This window comes from Oncorhynchus keta, chromosome 4 (genome assembly GCF_023373465.1).
Source record: "Oncorhynchus keta strain PuntledgeMale-10-30-2019 chromosome 4, Oket_V2, whole genome shotgun sequence".
NCBI classification, from domain to species: domain Eukaryota; kingdom Metazoa; phylum Chordata; class Actinopteri; order Salmoniformes; family Salmonidae; genus Oncorhynchus; species Oncorhynchus keta.
The window spans coordinates 26330669-26355196 of NC_068424.1; the positions used below are offsets into that span (position 1 = coordinate 26330669).

General features: G+C 42.3%; 1 protein-coding gene across 4 annotated transcripts in view; it reads left to right on the forward strand.

Annotated features, from left to right (window-relative positions):
* prex2 (phosphatidylinositol-3,4,5-trisphosphate-dependent Rac exchange factor 2) overlaps positions 1-24528 on the forward strand; it is a 245216-nt gene that overhangs the window by 58809 nt on the left and 161879 nt on the right. For all 4 annotated transcript variants that reach the window (XM_052504948.1, XM_052504947.1, XM_052504945.1 and 1 more), the window contains exons 7-11: positions 4790-4923; positions 5175-5278; positions 8335-8484; positions 9338-9482; positions 22704-22804. In XM_052504948.1, the coding sequence (XP_052360908.1) occupies positions 4790-4923; positions 5175-5278; positions 8335-8484; positions 9338-9482; positions 22704-22804 (634 nt within the window). The remainder of the gene's footprint in view (positions 1-4789; positions 4924-5174; positions 5279-8334; positions 8485-9337; positions 9483-22703; positions 22805-24528) is intronic.

A 24528-nucleotide genomic window follows, 5' to 3' on the forward strand; every position in this document is an offset into this window, starting at 1 on the left:
CTCTCCTAGGGAGGGTGACATGTTCGATGCCAATATAGCGCAGAGACGAAATCGAGTGGCCTGCCTCCAAAAAGTGGGCCGCAACTGGATAAGTAAAGTTTTTGCACCTAATGGTGCTACGTGCTTTGTTTTACCCACATCATTTTTACCACAAGGACAAGTTATAAGATAAATAACTGCCTTAGTGGAGCACGTAATAACACCTTTGATTGGGATCGATTTCCCTGTTTGTGGGTGTTTTAAAGATCTACATTTATAAGTGCCATTGCATTGAGCACAGCCATTACACTTGTAATTTCCATCCAGTAGGGGCGCAAATAGACGTTGTTCAGGAATATCTTGAGGTGGTAAATCAGAGTTTACCAATTGGTCTCTGAGATTTCTGCCCCGCGAGAATACGACCAAGGGAAGGTCCGAAAGCACATTACAGAGACTACCATCGGATTTTAGGATGTGCCAATGTTTGTGAACAATTCCCTTAATTTGTTCAGAGCACTTTGAATAGCGGGTAGTTAGAACACAAGAATGCGTCTTTTTGCGAGACTGACCTTGAAAAAGGTCATGTCTCGTTTTGTTTAGAATTTTCTCAATGCCAATATTAATCTGATCATTCTTGTAGCCCCTCTCCTTGAACTTTCTTTGCGTCTCAGCCATATTTAGTTTTTTGCAAATTCTTTTGATTCGACAGAATTGGCTGTAGGGCAAACTATCTTTCAAGGGAAGTAGGTGACAACTATCAGCCCTCAACAAACGGTTACGATAAGTAGGCTTCCTGTAAAGATCAGTGTATAGAACATTATCTTCACACAAAATCACACAATGATCAGAAGATCAAGAAAACTGATTTGACATGTGCCAGATTGCATAGTAAATCTCAAATGATCAGAAAAGGAGTTAAGAAAAATATAGAATGCCTGGATCTGTTTTCCATCACCCCTCCATAGAACAAAAATATCATTAACACCATTCTTGTTGAGTGTTTTACGTATCGTAGACTTGTCAACAGAGATGTTAGCATGTTCCAGAGAGTTCTGTAAGTCTTTAGCTGACACTCTAGGATTCTTCTTAACCTCATCAAGCATTCTGCACTGTGCTCTTGCAGTCATCTTCGCAGGGCGGCCACTCCTAGGGAGAGTAGCAACAGTGCTGAACTTTCTCCATTTATAGACAATTTGTCTTACTGATGAACATCAAGGATTTTTGAGATACTTTTGTAACCCTTTCCAGCTTTATGCAAGTCAACAATTCTTAATCTTAGGTCTTCTGGGAGCTCTTTTGTTCGAGGCATGGTTCACATCAGGCAATGCTTCTTGTGAATAGCAAACTCAAATTGTGTGAGTTGTTTTATATGTCAGGGCAGCTCTAACCAACATCTCCAATCTCATTGATTGGACTCCAGGTTAGCTGACTCCTGACTCAATTAACTTTTGGAAAAGTCATGGGTTCACATACTTTTCCCAATCTACACTGTGAATGTTTAAATTATATATTCAATATACACAATAATAATACAATAATTTGTGTGTTATTAGTTTAAACACACTGTGTTTGTCTATTGTGAAGATGAAGATCAGAACAAATTTTATGACTAATTTATGCAGAAATCCAGGTAATTCCAAAGGGTTCACATAATTGTTCTTGCCACTGTACATGAAATGAGTTGCAAAATGAATAGGAAGTATTGTCAAGATGTTGACAAGGTTATAAATAATGATTTTTTAATTGAAATAATAATTGTGCCCTTCAAACTTTGCTTTCATCAAAGAATCCTCCGTTTGCAGCAATTACAGCCTTGCAGACCTTTGGCATTCTAGTTGTCAATTTGTTGAGGTTATCTGAAGAGATTTCACCCCGTGCTTCCTGAACCACCTCCCACAAATTGGATTGGCTTGATGGGCACTTCTTTCGTAACATATGGTCAGGCTGCTCCTACAACAGCTCAATAGGGTTGAGATCCGGTGACTGTGCTGGCCACTCCACTATAGACAGAATACCAGCTGACTGCTTCTTCCAAAAAATAGTTATTGCATAGTTTGGAGCTGTGCTTCGGGTCATTGTCCTGTTATAGGAGGAAATTGTCTCCAATTAAGCGTCATCCACAGGGTGGAGTGATAGCCTTCCTACTTCAAGATGCCTTTTAGCTTGTACAAATATCCCACGTTACCACCACCAAAGCACCCGCAGACCATCACATTGCCTCCACCATGCTTGACAGATGGCATCAAGCACTCCTCCAGCCTATTCTCATTTTTTCTGCGTCTCACAAATGTTCTTCTTTGTGATCCGAACACCTCGAACTTAGATTTGTCTGTCCACTTTTTTCCAATCTTCCTCTGTCCAGTGTCTGTGTTATTATGCCCATCTTAGTATTTTCTTTTTATTGCTGTTCTGTGAAGGGAGTAGTACACGACGTTATACGAGATCTTCAGTTTCTTGTCAATTTCTCGCATGGAATAGCCTTCATTTCTCAGAACAAGAATAGACTGACGAGTTTCAGAAGAAAGTTATTTGTTTCTGGCCATTTTGAGCCTGTAGTTGAACCCACAAATGCTGATGCTCCAGATACTCAACTAGTCTAAAGAAGGCCAGTTTACAGCTGGGCTAACATAATTGCAAAAGTGTTTTCTAATGATCAATTATCCTTTTGAAATGATAAACTTGGATTATCTAACACAACGTGCCATTGGAACACAGGAGTGATGGTTTCTGTTAATGGGCCTCTCTCTGTACGCCTATGTAGATATTCCATAAAAAACAGCCGTTCTCAGCTAAAATAGTAATTTACAACATTAACAATGTCTACACTGTATTTAGATCAATTTGATGCTATTTTAATGGACAAAAAATAGCTTTTCTTTCAAAAGCAAGGACATTTTAAGTGATCCCAAACTTTTGAACGGTAGTGTAAATCTACTTAAATCTATAGCAAGACCTGAAAATGTTTGTCTAGCAATGATCAACAATCAATTTGACAGAGCTTGAAGAATTTTGAAAAGAATGGACAAATATGGTAGCACAATCCATGTATGGAAAGCTCTTAAAGGCTTACCCAGAAAGACTCACAGCTGTAATCGCTGCCAAAGGTGCTTCTACATAGTATTGACTCAGGAGTGTGAATACTATTGTAAATTAGATATTTCTGTATTTCGTTGTCAGTAAATTTGCTTAAGTTTCTGAAAACATGTTTTCACTTTTGTCATTATCGAGGTTTTATGGGTAGATGGCCAAGGGGAGAAGTATATTTAGGCTGTAACACAAAGTGGATTAAGTCAAAGGGTGTGAATACATTCTGAAGGTGCACTGTATGCTGTTTCTCTCCCTCTCTTTCACTCGCTCGCTTTCTCTTATTTTATTATGTCTGGCACTCCTCTGACAGTTAAAAGAGGGGAATGAGAGTTAGATGAAACAGACCGTGGACTGTGAAGTGTTGTTTAGGCTTCAGGCCCCACTACTCACTCGATAGCCTCTCTATGGAACAGCTGTGGGCTGGAGAGAGTGAGGGGAGAGAAGAGAGAGTGAGGGGAGAGAAGAGAGAGTGAGGGGAGAGAAGAGAGAGTGAGGGGAGAGGAGAGGAGAGGAGAGGAGAGGAGAGGAGGGGGAGAGAAAAAGAACACAGCAAGTGAGACAAATACAGAAGTAGTGCACTACATAGGGAGCCATGTTGAAAGCAGACCTGGACTGTTCTCTCACAGGAGATGTTCCAGTGGACAGGAAGTTGAGGATTAGTGTGTAGTCTGGACCGGTGGCAGTGGCATTCAGCTGGGCTGGCCTCCACTGCTAGAAATCAACACCTCATCTGGCCTTGGGCAAGGAAGAAGTACTCTGAGAAAGATGGAGGAGGGAGCGGAACGGAAAAGAGGAGAGAGGTAGTGGACCAGCGAGTTGTCAAAAAGAGAGAGAGAGAGAGAGAGAGAGAGAGAGAGAGAGAGAGAGAGAGAGAGAGAGAGAGAGAGAGAGAGAGAGAGAGAGAGAGAGAGAGAGAGAGAGAGAGAGAGAGAGAGAGAGAGAGAGAGAGAGAGAGAGAGAGAGAGAGAGAGAGAGAGAGAGAGAGAGAGAGAGAGAGAGAGAGAGAGAGAGAGAGAGAGAGAGAGAGAGAGAGAGAGAGAGATATCCTCAGCAGGAGGAAATGTTTAGCATATTGTCTGGCTCTGCTCGTTAGGGTCGATCATTCCCAACATAGTTGACAAGGTAAGGAGAAGGGCCGTGGAGTTTATCGCACCCTATTCCCTACATCGTGCACGACTACTGCTATAGGCTCTTGTCAAAAGCAGTGCACTGTATAGAGAATAGGTTGCCATTTGGGACGTAGTCACATATCCACATGGTGGGACTTGATAGGATGTTATTATACAGTAGTAACGGCTCTATTCTTTCAAGTCCCCAGTCAATCTAAGGCTGAGGAAGTGTGTTGTGTTTTTACAGACCCCTTAAGAGACAGACCAGGAAAGGCATTCAGAGAAAGACCATGCATAGTGAATTGAACTACCTAAGGAGCGACTATGTACTGCATGCATACACTGTTAGGCATAGTGCATAGTAGTGTCCTATGTCATGGCGGCCACGAAGCAAAACCCTCCAGACAAACACAATCCTGTGATCACGTAGTTCAACGCATAATGGACACACAATCAACCATTCACTGCATAATATGTGGCGGGCTACATATTTCACCAGTCGCCGCACTATTACAGCAGAACACTGACAAGGACCAACGGAACGGGTGGATCCCCTGGCCTGGTCGAGTAGCTAAGTCTACACAGTATCGACACCACTGTGCGTCTCTTCCCAGGGTTCCAATATAACAGACACGTGTACAGAGATGTTGATGCACGGAGTCCTGCTGAAGATCTCAGCTGGTAACATCCAGGAACGCATCTTCTTCCTCTTCGACAACCTGCTGGTCTACTGCAAGAAGAAAAACAGGTGGGACCGGACTGCCACACTTCTCTCTCTCTCTCTCTCTCTCTCTCTGACAACTTGGTTTCCCCTTAGCGTAGGCTTGTCGAGAGACTTCAAGCAGCAACAGCTACTTTCTATCTCTCCCCGTCTGTGTGTCGTTTCATTAGCCAGAAGGGCCCTGTATAGTTCGTTAGCCCAGGTATCTACCCGTTTCTGTGTGTTGCCATGCCTTGTGTGACGAGATGATGTTAAGTTGGCTTCGATGTTGTCCCCAGGCGTTTAAAAAACAGCAAGGCAGCTACAGAGGGACCTCGTTACCTGTTCAGAGGAAGAATCAACACCGAGGTGATGGAGGTGGAGAACGTAGATGACGGAACAGGTGAGTTCTACCGCTAACGGGTCACTTGGGGTGTGTCTCAAACGGCACCCTGTCCCCTAGATAAGTGTCCTATTTGAGATGCAACCCAGCTACCATCCAGTGCTCGGGAGGAAACTCTGTGCTAACAGCAAGTCACCTTTATTGCAGTATATCTGCTCTCGAAAGTGGATTTGTTATCTCCATGTACAGCCGACAATCTGTATTTCTTCATGAAGACAATCAATTCACTTTTTGGTGCGGCAACTCATTGTTCCCAATTTGCTGTTTGGATGGATTGATTTTGTCTCCACGGATCAGAACACATTTGTACTGTTCTTGCTTCATACTTTGTGCATCCTAAATGGTACCCTGTTCTCTACGTAGTGCAATCATTTTGAGAAGGGTACATAGGGCTCGGGTCAAAGGTAGTGCACTGTAAAGAGAATAGGTTACCATTTGGAATTCAGAACCCTTTAGGGTTGTGTTTGTTATTCGGCGGCAGGTAGCCTAGCGGTTAGAGCGTCGGGCTAATAACCAAAAGGCTGCTGTGTTGAATACCTGAGCCGACAAGGTGAAAAATCTGTCTGTGCGCTTGAGCAAGGCACTTGACCCTAATTTGCTCCAGGGGCGCGCCATACTACTATGGCTGACCCCAACTATCTGGTGTATGTGACAATAAAACATGTATTTTTATTTTATTTGGGTTTTTTGTTTTCCAGAAGCTCTGAGATCTCAGATCTCTATTTCCTATTTTGATAGTTAATCAATTCAGATGGCGAACCAGTCGATCGGGTTAGAAGCCCTCCCAGCCAACTGTATGAAATGTCAATCAGTGATGGATGAGGAGTGTTTTAATTTACAGCCTACTTAGATTTTATAGTCTACTGCACACAGAGCCATAACACAGTCTACACTCTTAGAAAAAAAGGTTCTTTCTAGAACCTAAAAGGATTCTTCGGCTGTCCCCATAGGAGAACCACTTGAAGAACCCTTGTTGGTTCCAGGAGAAACTTTTTAGGCTCCAAGTAGAACTGTTTTGGGTTCAGTGTAGAACCCTTTCCACAGAGGGCTCTACCTGGATCCCAAAATGGTTCTACCTGGACCCAAAAAGGGTTCTCCTATTGGGACAGCTGAAGAACCCTTTTGGAACCATTTTATCTAAGAGTGTGGTGTTGTTTCAAAATGTTGAGATAAAGGAACTAAAGGACCTGTAAGCAGAATTATAGCAGACAATAGTGCTGAGCGATTAACCCACATTTTGGTTATTTTTCAGTTTTTAAACAACTAATTGACCGACGTCGGTTCAATTATTTGAATTCCATTTAATTATTTTTTCTTCTGTGAGCTCAATGCGCACATTGCACAGTTCCTCTAGAGATAAATCAGATCCAGCTTGAACTGTGCAATGTAGTAGGGAGTTGTAGTTTCCAACAGGCCAATATTCTACATAGTTTTCCACATAAAACATGGCAATAAACTACAATGACCATAATCTACTTGTCCGGCCTGTTTCTTTTACGCCTGCTGCGGAAGAGACAGACGAATGCTTGACCGCGAGGTGATATAGAGAGCAACTATCTCTATCTGAAAATACATGATCTAACTGATTGATTGTTGATATTCAACAGTCATAAAAATATGCCTTATTTACTCTGAAGAACTACTAAAACAGTGATTTTGTCAGACAGCATAGGCAGCAGCTCTATAGAGATGAGATGATGACATGGAATGAAATAATAAAACAAAGGTAATATACACAACAACTGAAATATTGAATTAAAGTAATGTGAATAAATGATGGTTATTAAGCGATAAGCAGTGATGGACAGTCACTACCATCATTGGACTTTTATTAATATTTTTATTCTTGTGTTGTTACAGCATTCCACCCACATAATGCATAGCGTATTTCATGTCTAAAATAAATATTAAAACACACACGGGGGGGGGGGCTATATCTACGTCTCATTCGCGGCTGTACGTCTTCTCCACTGTACGCCTGCCAAGGCTACCAACAGTATGATTCAAACACACACACGGACAAGCAGAGGATTCTGCCTCTGTCACACACATGTGCTCCAGAGGATCTAGGAGGAGAGCGGGATCGGATTTGTAAATTCCATTTAATCTCTCCTTCCCTCTGTTTCTGGATGAGTGATGTGACATTAGCTCATTCTTGCTAAAAGGTCTAGCAGTCGATAGGCATAAAGTGCTGCCAAACTGTGCAAAGAAAATCGTCATAAATCCTTCAAGTAGTCAACGGAACAAAGGAAGCAGGTTTTATTGACATTCCAGAAAGGAAGTACTCTGGTATTGAGCTAATGTGAAATGACCTGAGTTATTCTTGTCGGTTCTGCCAAAGGCCTCATCCTGAACCTACGGTGGGATTGATAATGGACTAGTAATGAGCTGCTACCCCTTTTAGCCTGCGCATGTAACTATGGCAATGGAGATGACCGATTCCTTTTCCACATTCTGGATTCCACATTCCAGATTCCGTAATCCAGATTCCGTGTTCCTGAGTGGAACCCACCATCGCCCTGTAATCAGTCTAATCATGGAGGCCCCTCTTGCTCTGGAACATTTCATTGGATGATCGATTGGCTCGGTTTCATGTGGTCCATCTCATTTAGCTCTGGACCCCAGGAGCTCTCTACCAGCCTACCAGGGATCCGCTCTGCTCTGTTTACACCTAAAGTACACCCATTCTGTAATGGATGCAGTTGCTGAGAGATGGATAGTCCTCTATTTCAAACAAACAGGCTAGAAGAAGCTTGTATAAGACACCAGAGGGCCACAACAGAAGTGAAGCCATTGCTCCAACCCTTAGGACCCTTAAGTTGAGGGGCCATGGTATAAGAGGAGTGAAGGACTGTGGCCGTGTGTCTCTGAGGCTGCATCACTGATGACACCCTACTCCCTATGTAGTGCACTACTTCAACCAGGGCCCATAGAAGTGCACAATATAGGGAATAGGGTGCCAGTTCTGGTCACGAATAGTGCACTACGTGGGAATAATAATAATAGTGCATATTTGGGATGCGTGCTAAGTGTGTTGTGTGTCTCTTGGTTTGCAGCGGATTACCACAGCAGCGGGAACATAGTGAACAACGGCTGGAAGATCCACAACACAGCCAAGAACAAGTGGTTTGTGTGCATGGCCAAGACCCCAGAGGAGAAACAGGAGTGGCTGGAGGCTATCCTCAAAGAGAGGGAGAGGAGGAAAAGTTAGTAGTCATATAGTATCTGATACTGTGTGTGCGTGTGCGTGTGCATGTGCACTCTCGGTAATAGTGTGCCATTTCGGAAACCTTTGTGGATGTCAGTATATCCTCCTATCTAAGATACTAGGGCACAATAACTAGACTTGCAGGTAGAATGAATAAAACTAAACTATTTTTCACAAGATGTCTTCTGTTAAGTTTATTTCTATCCTCTTGCTCGTCCTCCTCCCCCTTCCCTCTCTCTTCCTGCTTTTCCACCTACTCCTCGTCCTGCTCCTGCTGCTCTTCCTCCTCCTGCCTCTCCTCCTCCTGCCTCTCCTCCTGTAGTGTTTCAGCACCAGGGTGTGATATGCTACTTTAATGTGAGAAGAGAAATTAGAAGGATTGGTAGACAGTATGCTCTTTCTATGTCTGGATATATATACACATGTGCTCCAATATATTTGCACCCTGGCACTTTACAGTGCAATGGAGCAGAATGTTCTGTTTTCTCTTTTTCAAAACCGGTTGAACGGCTGTTTTTACCCTGTAGGCACCTGCTACTTACAACAGGTGTCATAAATTACACATAAAAAAACACATTAAGTAAAATGTTGAATTATTTAGTCCAGGGCATTTTTGACTTTGAAATTAAAAATCTAAATTTCCGTTGAGATATTTCGTCTTTTTTTGTCCTGTGCAGTTATAAGTCAAACAAAAAAGTTGTTATTCAATTTGAACTAATTTTAGAAGAAATAGTGAATCATGAAAGGGAGGCAGTATATTGGACCGCATCTGTACCAATAGGAAACAGTACTCCTTTGGCTTGAATGTTGACTGTCGCCTCCTATCTCGTTCTCTCTTTCCTTCCCTCTAGCGTTGAGGCTGGGGATGGAGCAGGACACGTGGGTGATGGTGTCAGAGAAAGGAGAGAAGCTCTATCACCTGATGACTAAGCAGGGGCACCTCATCAAGGACAGGAAACGCAAGCTCACCACATTCCCCAAGTGCTTCCTGGGAAGGTAGGCTGATCTGTCAAGCTCTCTCTCTCATGCAGGTGGGTGTCTGCATGTGTGTGTGTCTCTATCGCTCCGTCTGTCTGTCTGTCTGTCTGTCTGTCTGTCTGTCTGTCTGTCTGTCTGTGTTTCCTGGGAAGGAAGACCTCCCACCCTGAAGATAATTGAGGTTTGGTCTGGTGAGTGTTTTGTTGATGGTGCGTTTTATGTCTCGAAAATAAGCGTGGCCGTCATTCCCCAAATGTTCACATGAGCTTCCGAGTTGGACGTCCCAAAGTTGTGGCAACCACTCACTGTAGCCTGCATCGTTTCCTGTAGCCTGCATCGTTTCCTGTAGCCTGCATCGTTTCCTGTAGCCTGCATCGTTTCCTGTAGCCTGCATCGTTTCCTGTAGCCTGCATCGTTTCCTGTAGCCTGCATCGTTTCCTGTAGCCTGCATCGTTTCCTGTAGCCTGCATCGTTTCCTGTAGCCTGCATCGTTTCCTGTAGCCTGCATCGTTTCCTGTAGCCTGCATCGTTTCCTGTAGCCTGCATCGTTTCCTGTAGCCTGCATCGTTTCCTGTAGCCTACATCGTTTCCTTACTATGACACAGAGTCCAGTAGCTACAGTGTGTCTATTGAAACGCTACAGTTCAGTGAATAATACCATCAACACCTAATACCTTCTCTCCTAAATCAGGATCAGTCTCTCCATCCCTCCTTTCAATCTGAAATCTGTCCAGACTTGTAAAGGAAGAAGGAGTGAGAAAGACCGGCAGAACATCAGTGTTTTAGCTGAACAGAGATCAGTTCCCCGGCCGTTCAGTCACAGGGAAATGAAATCCAGCAGGTTTTCACTATGATTCTTATTTGTGGATTATTGGTTGGCTATGTGCGGGTGTGTGCGCGTGCGTGCATTTATCTGTGCGTGTGTGCGTGGACTGCGGTGCGTGTGTGTGCGTGTGTGTGCGTGTGTGTGGACTGCGGTGCGTGTGTGTGGACTGCGCTGCGTGTGTGTGTGTGTGTGTGGACTGCGGTGCGTGTGTGTGTGACCATGTTCTCTACCGTAACATTGTCAAGAATGTCTCTTTTAATCTTTATTAAAGTGATGCCCTAAAAAGCATGTGTGTGTGTGTGTGTGTGTGTGTGTGTGTGTGTGTGTGTGTGTGTGTGTGTGTGTGTGTGTGTGTGTGTGCCGGATTGCCATTGCTTGGCCAGTGATAATACGCAGGGTGATATCCCTCTGTGGTTCCGCTGACCTCTCTCTCAATGCATCCCAAATGTCACCCTATTCCGTATGTAGTGCGGTACTTTTGACCAGAGACCTATGATGCACTATGTAGGGAATAATAGTGCACTATGTAGGGAATAGGGTGCCATTTGGCACGAAGAATCAGAGCCTAGCAGGATTACTGTTAAAGTCTCCGCTGAGGTGTGTGTGTGTGTGTGTGTGTGTGTGTGTGTGTGTGTGTGTGTGTGTGTGTGTGTGTGTGTGTGTGTGTGTGTGTGTGTGTGTGTGTGTGTGTGTGTGTGTGTGTGTGTGTGTGTGTGTGTGTGTGTGTGTGTGTGTGTGTGTGTGTGACCAGACAGTGTGTTAGTGGTCTCATATCAAATGGTTACACTCATAACACCAGCCATGTTGAGTTGGGGTCACAGTCTAAACATTTCTGTGTTATCCACTTTCTGTTGATAGGAAATAACTTTATAAAGGCTGTCCCAAGTGGCACCCTATAGGCCCTGGTCAAAAGTAGTGCACTATATAGGGAATAGGATGCTATTTGTGATGAAACCAAAGGCTCTCTCCCCCCAAACATTTTAATTCCATTCCTTTTTCAGACAGATTTCACCAATGTAGCTTTAATCACCTATAGCATGGATGCTCTACCGTAACACTGTCAACAATGTCTCTTTAATCACCTATAGCATGGATGCTCTACCGTAACACTGTCAACAATGTCTCTTTAATCACCTATAGCATGGATGCTCTACCGTAACACTGTCAACAATGTAGCTTTAATCACCTATAGCATGGATGCTCTACCGCAACACTGTCAACAATGTCTTTTTAATCACCTATAGCATGGATACCGTAACACTAGCTTTAATCACCTATAGCATGGATGCTCTACCGTAACACTGTCAACAATGTCTCTTTAATCACCTCACCTATAGCATGGATGCTCTACCGTAACACTGTCAACAATGTAGCTTTAATCACCTATAGCATGGATGCTCTACCGTAACACTGTCAACAATGTAGCTTTAATCACCTATAGCATGGATGCTCTACCGTAACACTGTCAACAATGTAACAGCTTTAATCACCTATAGCATGGATGCTCTACCGTAACACTGTCAACAATGTAGCTTTAATCACCTATAGCATGGATGCTCTACCGTAACACTGTCAACAATGTCTCTTTAATCACCTATAGCATGGATGCTCTACCGTCAACACTGTCAACAATGTCAGCAATGTAGCTTTAATCACCTATAGCATGGATGCTCTACCGTAACACTGTCAACAATGTCTCTTTAATCACCTATAGCATGGATGCTCTACCGTAACACTGTCAACAATGTAGCTTTAATCACCTATAGCATGGATGCTCTACCGTAACACTGTCAACAATGTAGCTTTAATCACCTATAGCATGGATGCTCTACCGTAACACTGTCAACAATGTCTCTTTAATCACCTATAGCATGGATGCTCTACCGTAACACTGTCAACAATGTAGCTTTAATCACCTATAGCATGGATGCTCTACCGTAACACTGTCAACAATGTCTCTTTAATCACCTATAGCATGGATGCTCTACCGTAACACTGTCAACAATGTAGCTTTAATCACCTATAGCATGGATGCTCTACCGTAACACTGTCAACAATGTAGCTTTAATCACCTATAGCATGGATGCTCTACCGTAACACTGTCAACAATGTAGCTTTAATCACCTATAGCATGGATGCTCTACCGTAACACTGTCAACAATGTAGCTTTAATCACCTATAGCATGGATGCTCTACCGTAACACTGTCAACAATGTAGCTTTAATCACCTATAGCATGGATGCTCTACCGTAACACTGTCAACAATGTCGCTTTAATCACCTATAGCATGGATGCTCTACCGTAACACTGTCAACAATGTAGCTTTAATCACCTATAGCATGGATGCTCTACCGTAACACTGTCAACAATGTAGCTTTAATCACCTATAGCATGGATGCTCTACCGTAACACTGTCAACAATGTCTCTTTAATCACCTATAGCATGGATGCTCTACCGTAACACTGTCAACAATGTCTCTTTAATCACCTATAGCATGGATGCTCTACCGTAACACTGTCAACAATGTAGCTTTAATCACCTATAGCATGGATGCTCTACCGTAACACTGTCAACAATGTAGCTTTAATCACCTATAGCATGGATGCTCTACCGTAACACTGTCAACAATGTAGCTTTAATCACCTATAGCATGGATGCTCTACCGTAACACTGTCAACAATGTCTCTTTAATCACCTATAGCATGGATGCTCTACCGTAACACTGTCAACAATGTCTCTTTAATCACCTATAGCATGGATGCTCTACCGTAACACTGTCAACAATGTCTCTTTAATCACCTATAGCATGGATGCTCTACCGTAACACTGTCAACAATGTCTCTTTAATCACCTATAGCATGGATGCTCTACCGTCAACACTGTCAACAATGTAGCTTTAATCACCTATAGCATGGATGCTCTACCGTAACACTGTCAACAATGTAGCTTTAATCACCTATAGCATGGATGCTCTACCGTAACACTGTCAACAATGTCTCTTTAATCACCTATAGCATGGATGCTCTAACACTGTCAACAATGTAGCTTTAACACTGTACTGTAACAACAATGTAGCTTTAATCACCTATAGCATGGATGCTCTACCGTAACACTGTCAACAATGTCTCTTTAATCACCTATAGCATGGATGCTCTACCGTAACACTGTCAACAATGTATCTTTAATCACCTATAGCATGGATGCTCTACCGTAACACTGTCAACAATGTCTCTTTAATCACCTATAGCATGGATGCTCTACCGTAACACTGTCAACAATGTCTCTTTAATCACCTATAGCATGGATGCTCTACCGTAACACTGTCAACAATGTCTCTTTAATCACCTATAGCATGGATGCTCTACCGTAACACTGTCAACAATGTAGCTTTAATCACCTATAGCATGGATGCTCTACCGTAACACTGTCAACAATGTCTCTTTAATCCACACTAAAGTGATGCCCTAAAACAGTTCAATCTCGTCTCATTTCATTGATTACAAACATATAATGGAGAACAGTGCTTGGAGCCGAGGCTGTTCAGACAAGATATTTACAACTTGGATCATGGGTAGCCAGACCATTAGGAGACATACATTAACATGATTTGGTGACTCTAGACTAGCTTATTGATCGACCGGATACTTTGTGAGTGGACTGAACATACAGTAGCACGACTTTACACAAAGTAACCGTTAATAAGGGTTTTATAAACCACAACACTGTCTTTGTCAAAGCTCTGTGCTTCCTCAAACCCTTTCTAGACATTCAATAGACCTGTTCTGGTGATATACTGCAATCCTAGACATTACAAAACACAATCGGTTGTCACGTGATGTACGAAAAACAGACATCGAATGAGTCTAAAATACCCTATTCCCTATATAGTGCCCTACATTTGAACAGGGGCCACGGAGCTGTTCAAAAGAAGTGCACTATATAGGGAATAGGGTGCCATTTTGGACTCAGCCCCTGAGCTTCAATCAGACAGCCGTCAGTAACAGCTAGCTCCATCTGGTTAAAGCCTGAACAGAATCATTCCAGCCACGCTCCAAATGACGGTGTCACATTCACACTCTCAACGCTTGGCATAGACCCTACAGGCCCATACTGGAGCAACCAGGCTGGGTTAAGTGGACTTTAATAGGAGAATCAAATGCTGGGCCGTAGATCTTAGTGCAGGTTAGGAGCATATGGTGGATATGGAGTGGTGTGGTCTGGAGCGCAGCTAAGCCCCTCCCCTCGCTCTCTCCCTCTTTCTGTCTCTTGCTCTCCCTCCCGCTCTCTCTAGTAGAGTGCCTCACAGAGTAGTCTGAGTTAGGGTGTAAAGTGTTGTCTAACTATAATCCAGAGGGTTTTGGGTGTGGAACGACAACCGGTTCTCTCTCCTTTGGTTTGTGTGTAGAGATACCGTCTGTGACCCAAATAGCACCATATTCCCTGTATAGTGCACTACTTTTGATCAGAGCCTTATGATCTGCATACAGTAAATAATAGCGGTTCTACAGAGATTCTCTTCAGTGGTTCTATAGAGGTCTGGAAAAGGTTCTGTGAACTAGAAAGATCAGACTGTGTCTTCAGAAGATATTCCCACCCTTTCCCTTTTTCAAAATGTTTTTACTTTACAGCCTTATTCTAAAATGTATTAAATGATTTTCCCCTCATCAATCTACACACAATACCCCATAATGACAAAGCAAAAACAGTTTTTTGAAAATGTATCACATTTAATAAAAACAGATACCTTTTTAACATAAGTATTCAGACCCTTTGAGAATCGAAACTGAGCTCAGGTGCATCCTGTTTCCATTGATCATCCTTGAGATGTTTCTACAACTAGATTGGACTCCACCTGTGGTAAATTCAATTGATTGGACATGATTTGGAAAGGAAACACACCTGTCTATTTAAGGTCCCACAGTTGACAGTGCATGTCCGAGCAAAAACCAAGCCATGAGGTCGAAGGAATTGTTCGTAGAGCTCCGAGACAGGACTGTGTCTGGGCACAGATCTGGGGAAAGGTACCAAATCATTTCTGCAGCATTGAAGGTCCCCAAGAACACAGTGGCCTCCATCATTCTTAAATGGAAGAAGTTTGGAACCATCAAGACTCTTCCTAGAGCTGGCCTCCCGGCCAAACTGAGCAATCGGAGGAGAAGGGCTTTGTTTAGGGAGGTGAACAAGAACCCTGTGGAGATGGGAGAACCTTCCAGAAGGACAACCATCTTTGCAGCACTCCACCAATCAGGCCTCTTTGGTAGAGTGGCCAGACAGAAGCCACTCATCAGTAAAAGGCACATGACAGATCACTTTGCGTTTGCCAAAAGACACCTAAAGGACTCTCAGACCATGAGAAACAAGATTCTCTGGTCTGATGAAACCAAGATTGAACTATTTGACCTGAATACTAAGCGTCACGTCTGGAGGAAACCTGGCACCATCCTTAAGGTAAAGCATGGTGGTGGCAGGATTATGCTGTGGGGATGTTTTTCAGCGGCAGGGACTGGGAGACTAGTCAGGATTGAGGGAAAGATGAACAGAGCAAAGAACAGAGAGAACCTTGATGAAAACCTGCTCCAGTGCGCTCAGGACCTCAGACTAGGATGAAGGTTCATCTTCCAACAGGACAACGACCCTAAGCACACAGCCAAGGCAACACAGGAGTGGCTTCAGGACAAGTCTCTGAATGTCCTTGAGTGGCCCAGACAGAGCCCGGACTTGAACTCGATCAGAACATCTCTTGAGACCTGAAAATAGCTGTGCAGCGACTCTCCTCATACAACCTGACAGGGCTTGAGAGGATCTGAAGAGAAGAATGGGGAAAACTCCCCAAATACAGATGTGCCAAGCTTGTAGCGTCAAACCCAAGAAGACTCAAGGTTGTAATCACTGCCAAAGGTGCTTTAACAAAGTACTGAATAAAGGGTCTGAATATTTATGTACATTGTGAAATTTCAGTTTTTTATACATTTGCCAACATTTCTAAAAACCTGTTTTTGCCATGTAATTATTGGTTATTGAGTCTAGATTGATGAGGAAAAAAACAACAATTTAATACATTTTAGAATAAGGCAGTAACGTAACAAGGTGGACAAAGTCAAGGGGTCTGAATACTTTCCGAATGCTCTCTATATTGGTGATTTACTCTGACATTCAAAAGCCCACATGGTTCAGTACTGAATTAGCTACAAGCTTCTGTGTGTTAGCCCATGGAAGCTCATTAAGCCTATGAAAACATATCCCACTATATATTTGCCACTACTTGTCTTGTCGAACACCTCTGTGGACATATTTAAATGTGTTTTAAAAGATGAACGTGCACTAAACAGTTTTTTTTGTCTTAGGCCAGACAATATTGTTTCACTGTATAACGGATTTTCCCCCCAGAAAAGTGAGGCGAGCGGAGCAAAAAATAAATACAAAAATAAATATGTGAATTGGATAAGGAATAACAGTACTTTACCACATTGTCCTAGGTGCGTGTGCAGTTTCTAGGCCTAACGTGAGTTTGAAGAGTCTATAATTCCAGGTGAAAACCTACACAATTTTACTTAAAAAGAATGCATATGTTACAATGTTACAACCATTAGAAATGAAACACAATGGGAGGGAGGATTAACTTGTGACGGTTTCTTTCTTCCTGATATTAAAAGTGCAATCCAATCTCGTAATTTATTGTCACGTAGGGTAATAGACTATTTAATGTTTTTTTTTCTAATTCAAGAATGATTGACAATAAATAATTGTAATCAAATTAAGATGTTGATGTATAGTAAGGAGTTAATTACCTGAATGAGTCTCTGTAGCCTATAGGCGTTAACAATATATTCATACAAATATGATTAGGCCTCTTTATAGACTAGAGGCCTTGTAGTAAGAGGGTCGATCAAGTTAGGTCTACCAAATTAATACATACATCCAGCCATAGAGTATAGCCTTTCATCATCAAAATACACACCAAAAAATGGTTTATAATATGCACAATTAGAAGCGTGAGTCTATATAGAGCAAGTTTGACTAAATTCCAGCTCACCGCATCCTCCTTCGATTGTCTCGTCTGGCTGCCACGAAAAGCCCCCACCTTGGAGACGTCACTAACATCGTTGTGGAGCTGCTGATCTGCACGGAGTGTGTGCTTGCCACTGGCGATATACTTTCTGGACATGCTAGCTGTTCTCTGCGGTGCATCGTCACTTCAAACGCATTCAGTCTTGGTGTTATTGGTTGGCCTACTACTTAAAAACAATATATATATATATATATATTGAACCATTATTTAACTAGGCAAGTCAGTTAAGAACAAATTCGTATTTACAATGACGACCTACTACTACTGGTAATACCGGTAAAATGTAAGTTATGAATCGCAAATCGCCATACAGCTGACACACTTCGATTACGTCAATCATTTTTACAATTTGGTTGTCCAAAATACTATCAGCTTGCACTGCATCTTTGCTGATGAATGCCCTGATCTCAGGCCAGTTAATTGGTTCAATGACATTGTGGTTTCACCTATTAATCGCTTCTGATAGATCTGAAAATGATGCATTAACCATGAATTTAACCCACTGTTTGTTTATAATGAGGGACGCCCCACGTGGAACAGGGACACATAAATAGTAGGAATTTGCGCCGGCTTCAGCCGTGACGGCGTGAGAGAAATGAAACATCTGCATGTCGCCTGCAGGTGCCAGCGTGTGTGTTTCACTGTCCAATCAGAGGCTCGAACATGATCTGAGCGTCTGATCTGAGGCGGTTTGCTCTCTTGCGCATAAACTTGGGAAAGCCTCAAGGGAGAGCAGACTGGGCATTACAAACAAAGTGCGGCATATATTGCCCCAGAAATAACCTTTTTTCCCCCCTTCTGGGATGTGAAGAAAAGTAAGGCAGGACATCCCTTAAACAGTAATTCAACTTTGTCCAGCCTTACCCTTTAAAAACAACAATTTCGACTTTGAATGTTGTAGTTATCAATTGTCCGATTAACAATCACCCATATTAGCAAACTGATTTAATGTCCAACTTCAGATCTCCCTAGTAGGACCCTATAGGTTGTTTATCGTATAGGGCCCTATAGGTTATTTATCGTATAGGGCCCTATAGGTTGTTTATCGTATAGAGCCCTATTGGTTGTTTATCGTATAGGGCCCTATTGGTTGTTTATCGTATAGGGCCCTATAGGTTGTTTATCGTATAGGGCCCTATAGGTTGTTTATCGTATAGGGCCCTATAGGTTGTTTATCGTATAGGGCCCTATTGGTTGTTTATCGTATAGGGCCCTATTGGTTGTTTATCGTATAGGGCCCTATAGGTTGTTTATCGTATAGGGCCCTATAGGTTATTTATCGTATAGGGCCCTATAGGTTGTTTATCGTATAGGGCCCTATTGGTTGTTTATCGTATAGGGCCCTATTGGTTGTTTATCGTATAGGGCCCTATAGGTTATTTATCGTATAGGGCCCTATAGGTTGTTTATCGTATAGGGCCCTATAGGTTGTTTATCGTATAGGGCCCTATAGGTTATTTATCGTATAGGGCCCTATAGGTTGTTTATCGTATAGGGCCCTATAGGTTGTTTATCGTATAGGGCCCTATAGGTTATTTATCGTATAGGGCCCTATAGGTTGTTTATCGTATAGGGCCCTATTGGTTGTTTATCGTATAGGGCCCTATTGGTTGTTTATCGTATAGGGCCCTATTGGTTGTTTATCGTATAGGGCCCTATAGGTTGTTTATCGTATAGGGCCCTATAGGTTGTTTATCGTATAGGGCCCTATTGGTTGTTTATCGTATAGGGCCCTATAGGTTGTTTACCGTATAGGGCCCTATTGGTTGTTTATCGTATAGGGCCCAAAAGGTTATTTATCGTATAGGGCCCTATTGTAACGCTCGTCCTCTTCTTCTGACGAGGAGTAAGATATATCGGACCAATTTTTAGCGTGGTAAGTGTCCATTTTAATATGTAAAACTGAATACTACAAAATACAAAATAACAAAGTGAAACAAATTAAACGGTCCCGTGTGGTACAAACACTAACACAGAAAATAATCACCCACAACTCAAAAGTGAAACCAGGCCACCTAAGTGGGGACAACGATTGACAGCTGCCTCTAATTGAGAACCATACCAGGCCAAACACAGAAATCCCAAATCATAGAAAAATGAACATAGACAACCCACCCAACTCACGCCCTGACCATACTAAACAAAGACATAACAACAGAATTAAGGTCAGAACGTGACACCTATAGGTTATTTATCGTAATGAACAATATCAGCAAAATGTCCACGATTACTAGCCTGTTTGGTCAGTGTCAATCATATTTTGTATGTGTGTGGAGGTATGTGAGAGAGAAACGCCCCGATGTTCTGAGTCTCTTTCTTTCTCAGTCTCTCTGTCTCGCTGAGGCATGTCAGTTTATTTACAAGTTGTGAACTTCTCTCTAATTTCTGGGGTTTAATTGTGGTCTGGGATCAGATAACATCCAACAGAAACCATTTGTGGTGGTCATCTTCAGGCAGTTGTCATTCCATTGTAGATGTGTAACACACACACACACACACACACACACACACACACACACACACACACACACACACACACACACACACACACACACACACACACACACACACACACACACACACACACACACGCACAAACACACATGCACAGTCAGAGATGGGGCTCACTAGTAAACAAATCCTCTTTTGTGATGTCAGGTTTGCGTTTTTGTATTGTTGTATTGTTACAGTAAGGTTATTGTTTATTTTGTGTCTTTTGTAAACATGCCAAGACTTACAGAATACAAACAAACTCGGTACAAATATTTAGCTTGAGGTTTATTGCTTCCTGTATTGAATATAAACCTGCTTAGTGCCGCTTACCAATAGTATTATACGCCTTGAGACAAGTAGGTATGCATTGAAATCAAGCCTGCATATACACGGAGTGTACAAAACATTAGGAACACCTTCCTAATAGTGAGTTGCACCCCCTTTTGCCCTCTGAACAGCCTCAATTAGTCGGGCATGGACTCTCTGTTTCAGAGGGGTTGGGTTAAATGTGGAAGACACATTTCGGTTGAATGCATTCTGTTTTGCAACTGACAAGCTATCCCCTTGCCCTTTCCTTTCCACAAGGTGTCGAAAGTGTTCCACAGGGATGCAGGCCCATGTTGACTCCAATGCCTCCCACAGTTGTGTCAAGTTGGCTGCATGTCCTCTGTGTGGTCGACCATCCTTGATACACACGGGAAACAGTTGAGCGTGAAAAACCCAGTATTGTTGCAGTTCTTAAACACATTCAAACCAGGTGCGCCTGGCACCTACTACCATTCAACATGAATAAGGGATCATAGCTTTCACCTGGATTCTTCTTGCACTCAGTCTATGTCACGGAAAGAGCACGTTGTGTTGTCCACTCAGGGTCAACTAGTGTGGACTGTGGTTCGCGTCCCAAATAGCACCCTATTCCCTTTATACTGCACACTACTTTTGACCAGGGCCCATGGGGAATAGTGTGCCATTTGGGATGCAGACAGGGAGCAGATTGAAACTGTTCCAGGCTGCCATTCATTGCGTAAGTGACCTGTATTACTCCCGGGTGTTCTTCTCTCTGTGGCAGGGTGACAGGGGGTTGACGGGTTGACTAATCTATCCTCCATTCTGGGGGTTTTCTCATCTGGCTCTGTCCACTCTGGTAGTGGAGATAGGAGGCGGAATGAGAGGGAGGAGAAGGGGAGAGCGAGGGCGAGGGTGAGGGGAAAGAGAGAATGTGGGTAAGAGGTGGAGGAAAGGGGAAGAGAAGGATAGGGAGGAAGCTAGGTGTGCCGTGAGGAGAGTAGAGAAACCAGGAGATTTGTTTCTCTCTGAGATCAGTCCAACCCCCGAGAGCCCTGCCCTGCCCTGTCCTTCACTCCTACCACACACACACACACACACACCCTCCTGCCCCAGCCCTTCACTCTGCAGTGACTCTACTGTTATTCCCGGGTTGGGAGTTTGGAAGACATGCCGCGTTCAAAACAACTGGGAACTCGGAAATCTCTGACTTCTGACTTCAGTGAACTCTGAAAAAAACGATCTCTGACTGGGAAAAATCGTTTCGAATAGTCATCCATCTCGGAATACCAACTCGGGCCTCTGTCTAGAGCTCCGACCTGAAGATCACCGACGTCATGATTTGACCTCGTATTTTTCCCAGTTCCCAGTTGTTTTGAACGTGGCAACAGTGTAGGAAGACCACAGAATTCCACTGGTGAAGCTGGGCATGTTTGTTGGGGTTCTGTAGAGGGAGGGAATGCTGAGGATGAATCTGATATCTTTCTCTCTCTGTCGCCCTCTTTCTCTCTGTCTCTCTCGCTCTCTCCCGCAGGATTACAGAATTATACAGAAGTGTCATATTTAGCTTGTTTAGGCCATAAAGAATTAGATTAGGACGGTGTTTATTTCTACTCTTGCTGTTTGTTTCCTCCCTAGTCCGAAATGATCAACATCAAAATGATCTCTGTTTTTACCAGCTCTACTCAGAAAGCCACCAGACACTCACAGATTTGATGGGTGTCGTGTGTTTGTCAAAAACAAATAAGCGCAAAGTTGGACAAGACAAACAGATGAACTAAACCCTCCCCGGGAGATTTAACAAACAGAAAAGACCGCCAAAAATAAATAAGAATCTGGTCAGCAGTAAGAGTGTGGCCCAAAGGGCATGCGATTCCCTATATAGTGCACTACTTTTGAGCCCTATGCTAGTGAGCGCTAGCTAAAGCTAACAACTGTAGTATAATATATATATATTTTTTTTTAATCGATACTAATATTCAAATATCAATATAATATCATCCCAAAATAATATTGCGATATGTAACTATCCATTCTCCCCCCCATCACTACTATTTATGGAAAAGGGTGTAATTAGGGACGTTGCCTGTGTTTGTTGCCATAATCACGTCTATATAGGGGAACATTTGGAGAAAGTTTATCTTCTGAGAAGGTGTTTGTTATGGTGTTAAAACACTCTCTGGGACCCTGTAATCGGAGGCATTCTGCTCCTCTATTAAGCGACATTTGTTGGACTGGTACCTTTGTTTCCGCTCGTCTTCCAACATGTCCCTGTCATTTCTATGGAATGATGGTCGTTTTGTGTGTCCCCAGTGAGTTTGTGTCCTGGGTCGGCTGATGAGCAGTGTATTTAGGTTTACGTCTTCTTAATTAGTGTTTTGGTGTTGTATGTTTTAAGTCTCCACAGTGACCATTGTTTGACGGGTTTGAATGGTTTTTGTGTGTCCCCGGTGAGTTTATGATAGACAATGTGTTATTTCCTGTCCCCCCAGTGAGATAATGAGCTGGCTGGTGGACATTAGTGTTGTGTTATTAACGGTGTTGTGTTATTTCCTGTCCCCTCAGTGAGTTTGTGAGCTGGCTGGTGGACATTGGGGAGACTGATAACCCAGAGGAGGGGGTTCATCTGGGACAGGCTCTACTGGAGAATGGCATCATACACCATGGTAAGTGATTCACTATACTATATGTTCATCATCATGTAGTCCAGGGTTCTCCAACTGGCGGCCCGCCGGACATCCCCCCCCCCAGTTTCTTCCACCTACAGCTAAACCTGAAACATCTTCCTCTTCCTCCTCTTCCTTCACCTCGATGTTCCTCATACGCCTAACAATCACACGTATGTCTTTCACACCTTGTTATCCCTCGTCCTTCCTAAATGTCCTGATTCTCATCATCCCCAGAAACAAGAACATACAGCATACCTACAGTGTATTTATCTATACAGCATACCTACAGTGTATTTATCTATACAGCATACCGTATACCTACAGTGTATTTATCTATACAGCATACCGTATACCTACAGTGTATTTATCTATACAGCATACCGTATACCTACAGTGTATTTATCTATACAGCATACCTACAGTGTATTTATCTATACAGCATACCGTATACCTACAGTGTATTTATCTATACAGCATACCTACAGTGTATTTATCTATACAGCATACCTACAGTGTATTTATCTATACAGTATACCGTATACGTACAGTGTATTTATCTATACAGTATACCGTATACCTACAGTGTATTTATCTATACAGTATACCGTATACCTACAGTGTATTTATCTATACAGTATACCGTATACGTACAGTGTATTTATCTATACAGTATACCGTATACCTACAGTGTATTTATCTATACAGTATACCGTATACCTACAGTGTATTTATCTATACAGCATACCGTATACCTACAATGTATTTATCTATACAGCATACCTACAGTGTATTTATCTATACAGCATACCTACAGTGTATTTATCTATACATTATACCTACAGTGTATTTATCTATACAGCATACCTACAGTGTATTTATCTATACAGCATACCGTATACCTACAGTGTATTTATTTATACAGTATACCGTATACCTACAGTGTATTTATCTATACCGTATACCTACAGTGTATTTATCTATACAGCATACCTACAGTGTATTTATCTATACAGTATACCGTATACGTACAGTGTATTTATCTATACAGTATACTGTATACCTACAGTGTATTTATCTATACAGTATACCGTATACCTACAGTGTATTTATCTATACAGTATACCTACAGTGTATTCATCTATACCGTATACCTACAGTGTATTTATATATACAGTATACCGTATACCTACAGTGTATTTATCTATACAGTATACCGTATACCTACAGTGTATTTATCTATACAGTATACCTTATACCTACAGTGTATTTATCTATACAGTATACCGTATACCTACAGTGTATTTATCTATACAGTATACCGTATACCTACAGTGTATTTATCTATGCAGTATACCTACAGTGTATTTATCTATACCGTATACCTACAGTGTATTTATCTATACAGTATACCGTATACCTACAGTGTATTTATCTATACAGCATACCGTATACCTACAGTGTATTTATCTATACAGTATACCGTATACCTACAGTGTATTTATCTATACAGTATACCGTATACCTACAGTGTATTTATCTATACAGCATACCGTATACGTACAGTGTATTTATCTATACAGTATACCGTATACCTACAGTGTATTTATCTATACAGTATACCGTATACCTACAGTGTATTTATCTATACAGTATACCGTATACCTACAGTGTATTTATCTATACAGTATACCGTATACCTACAGTGTATTTATCTATACAGC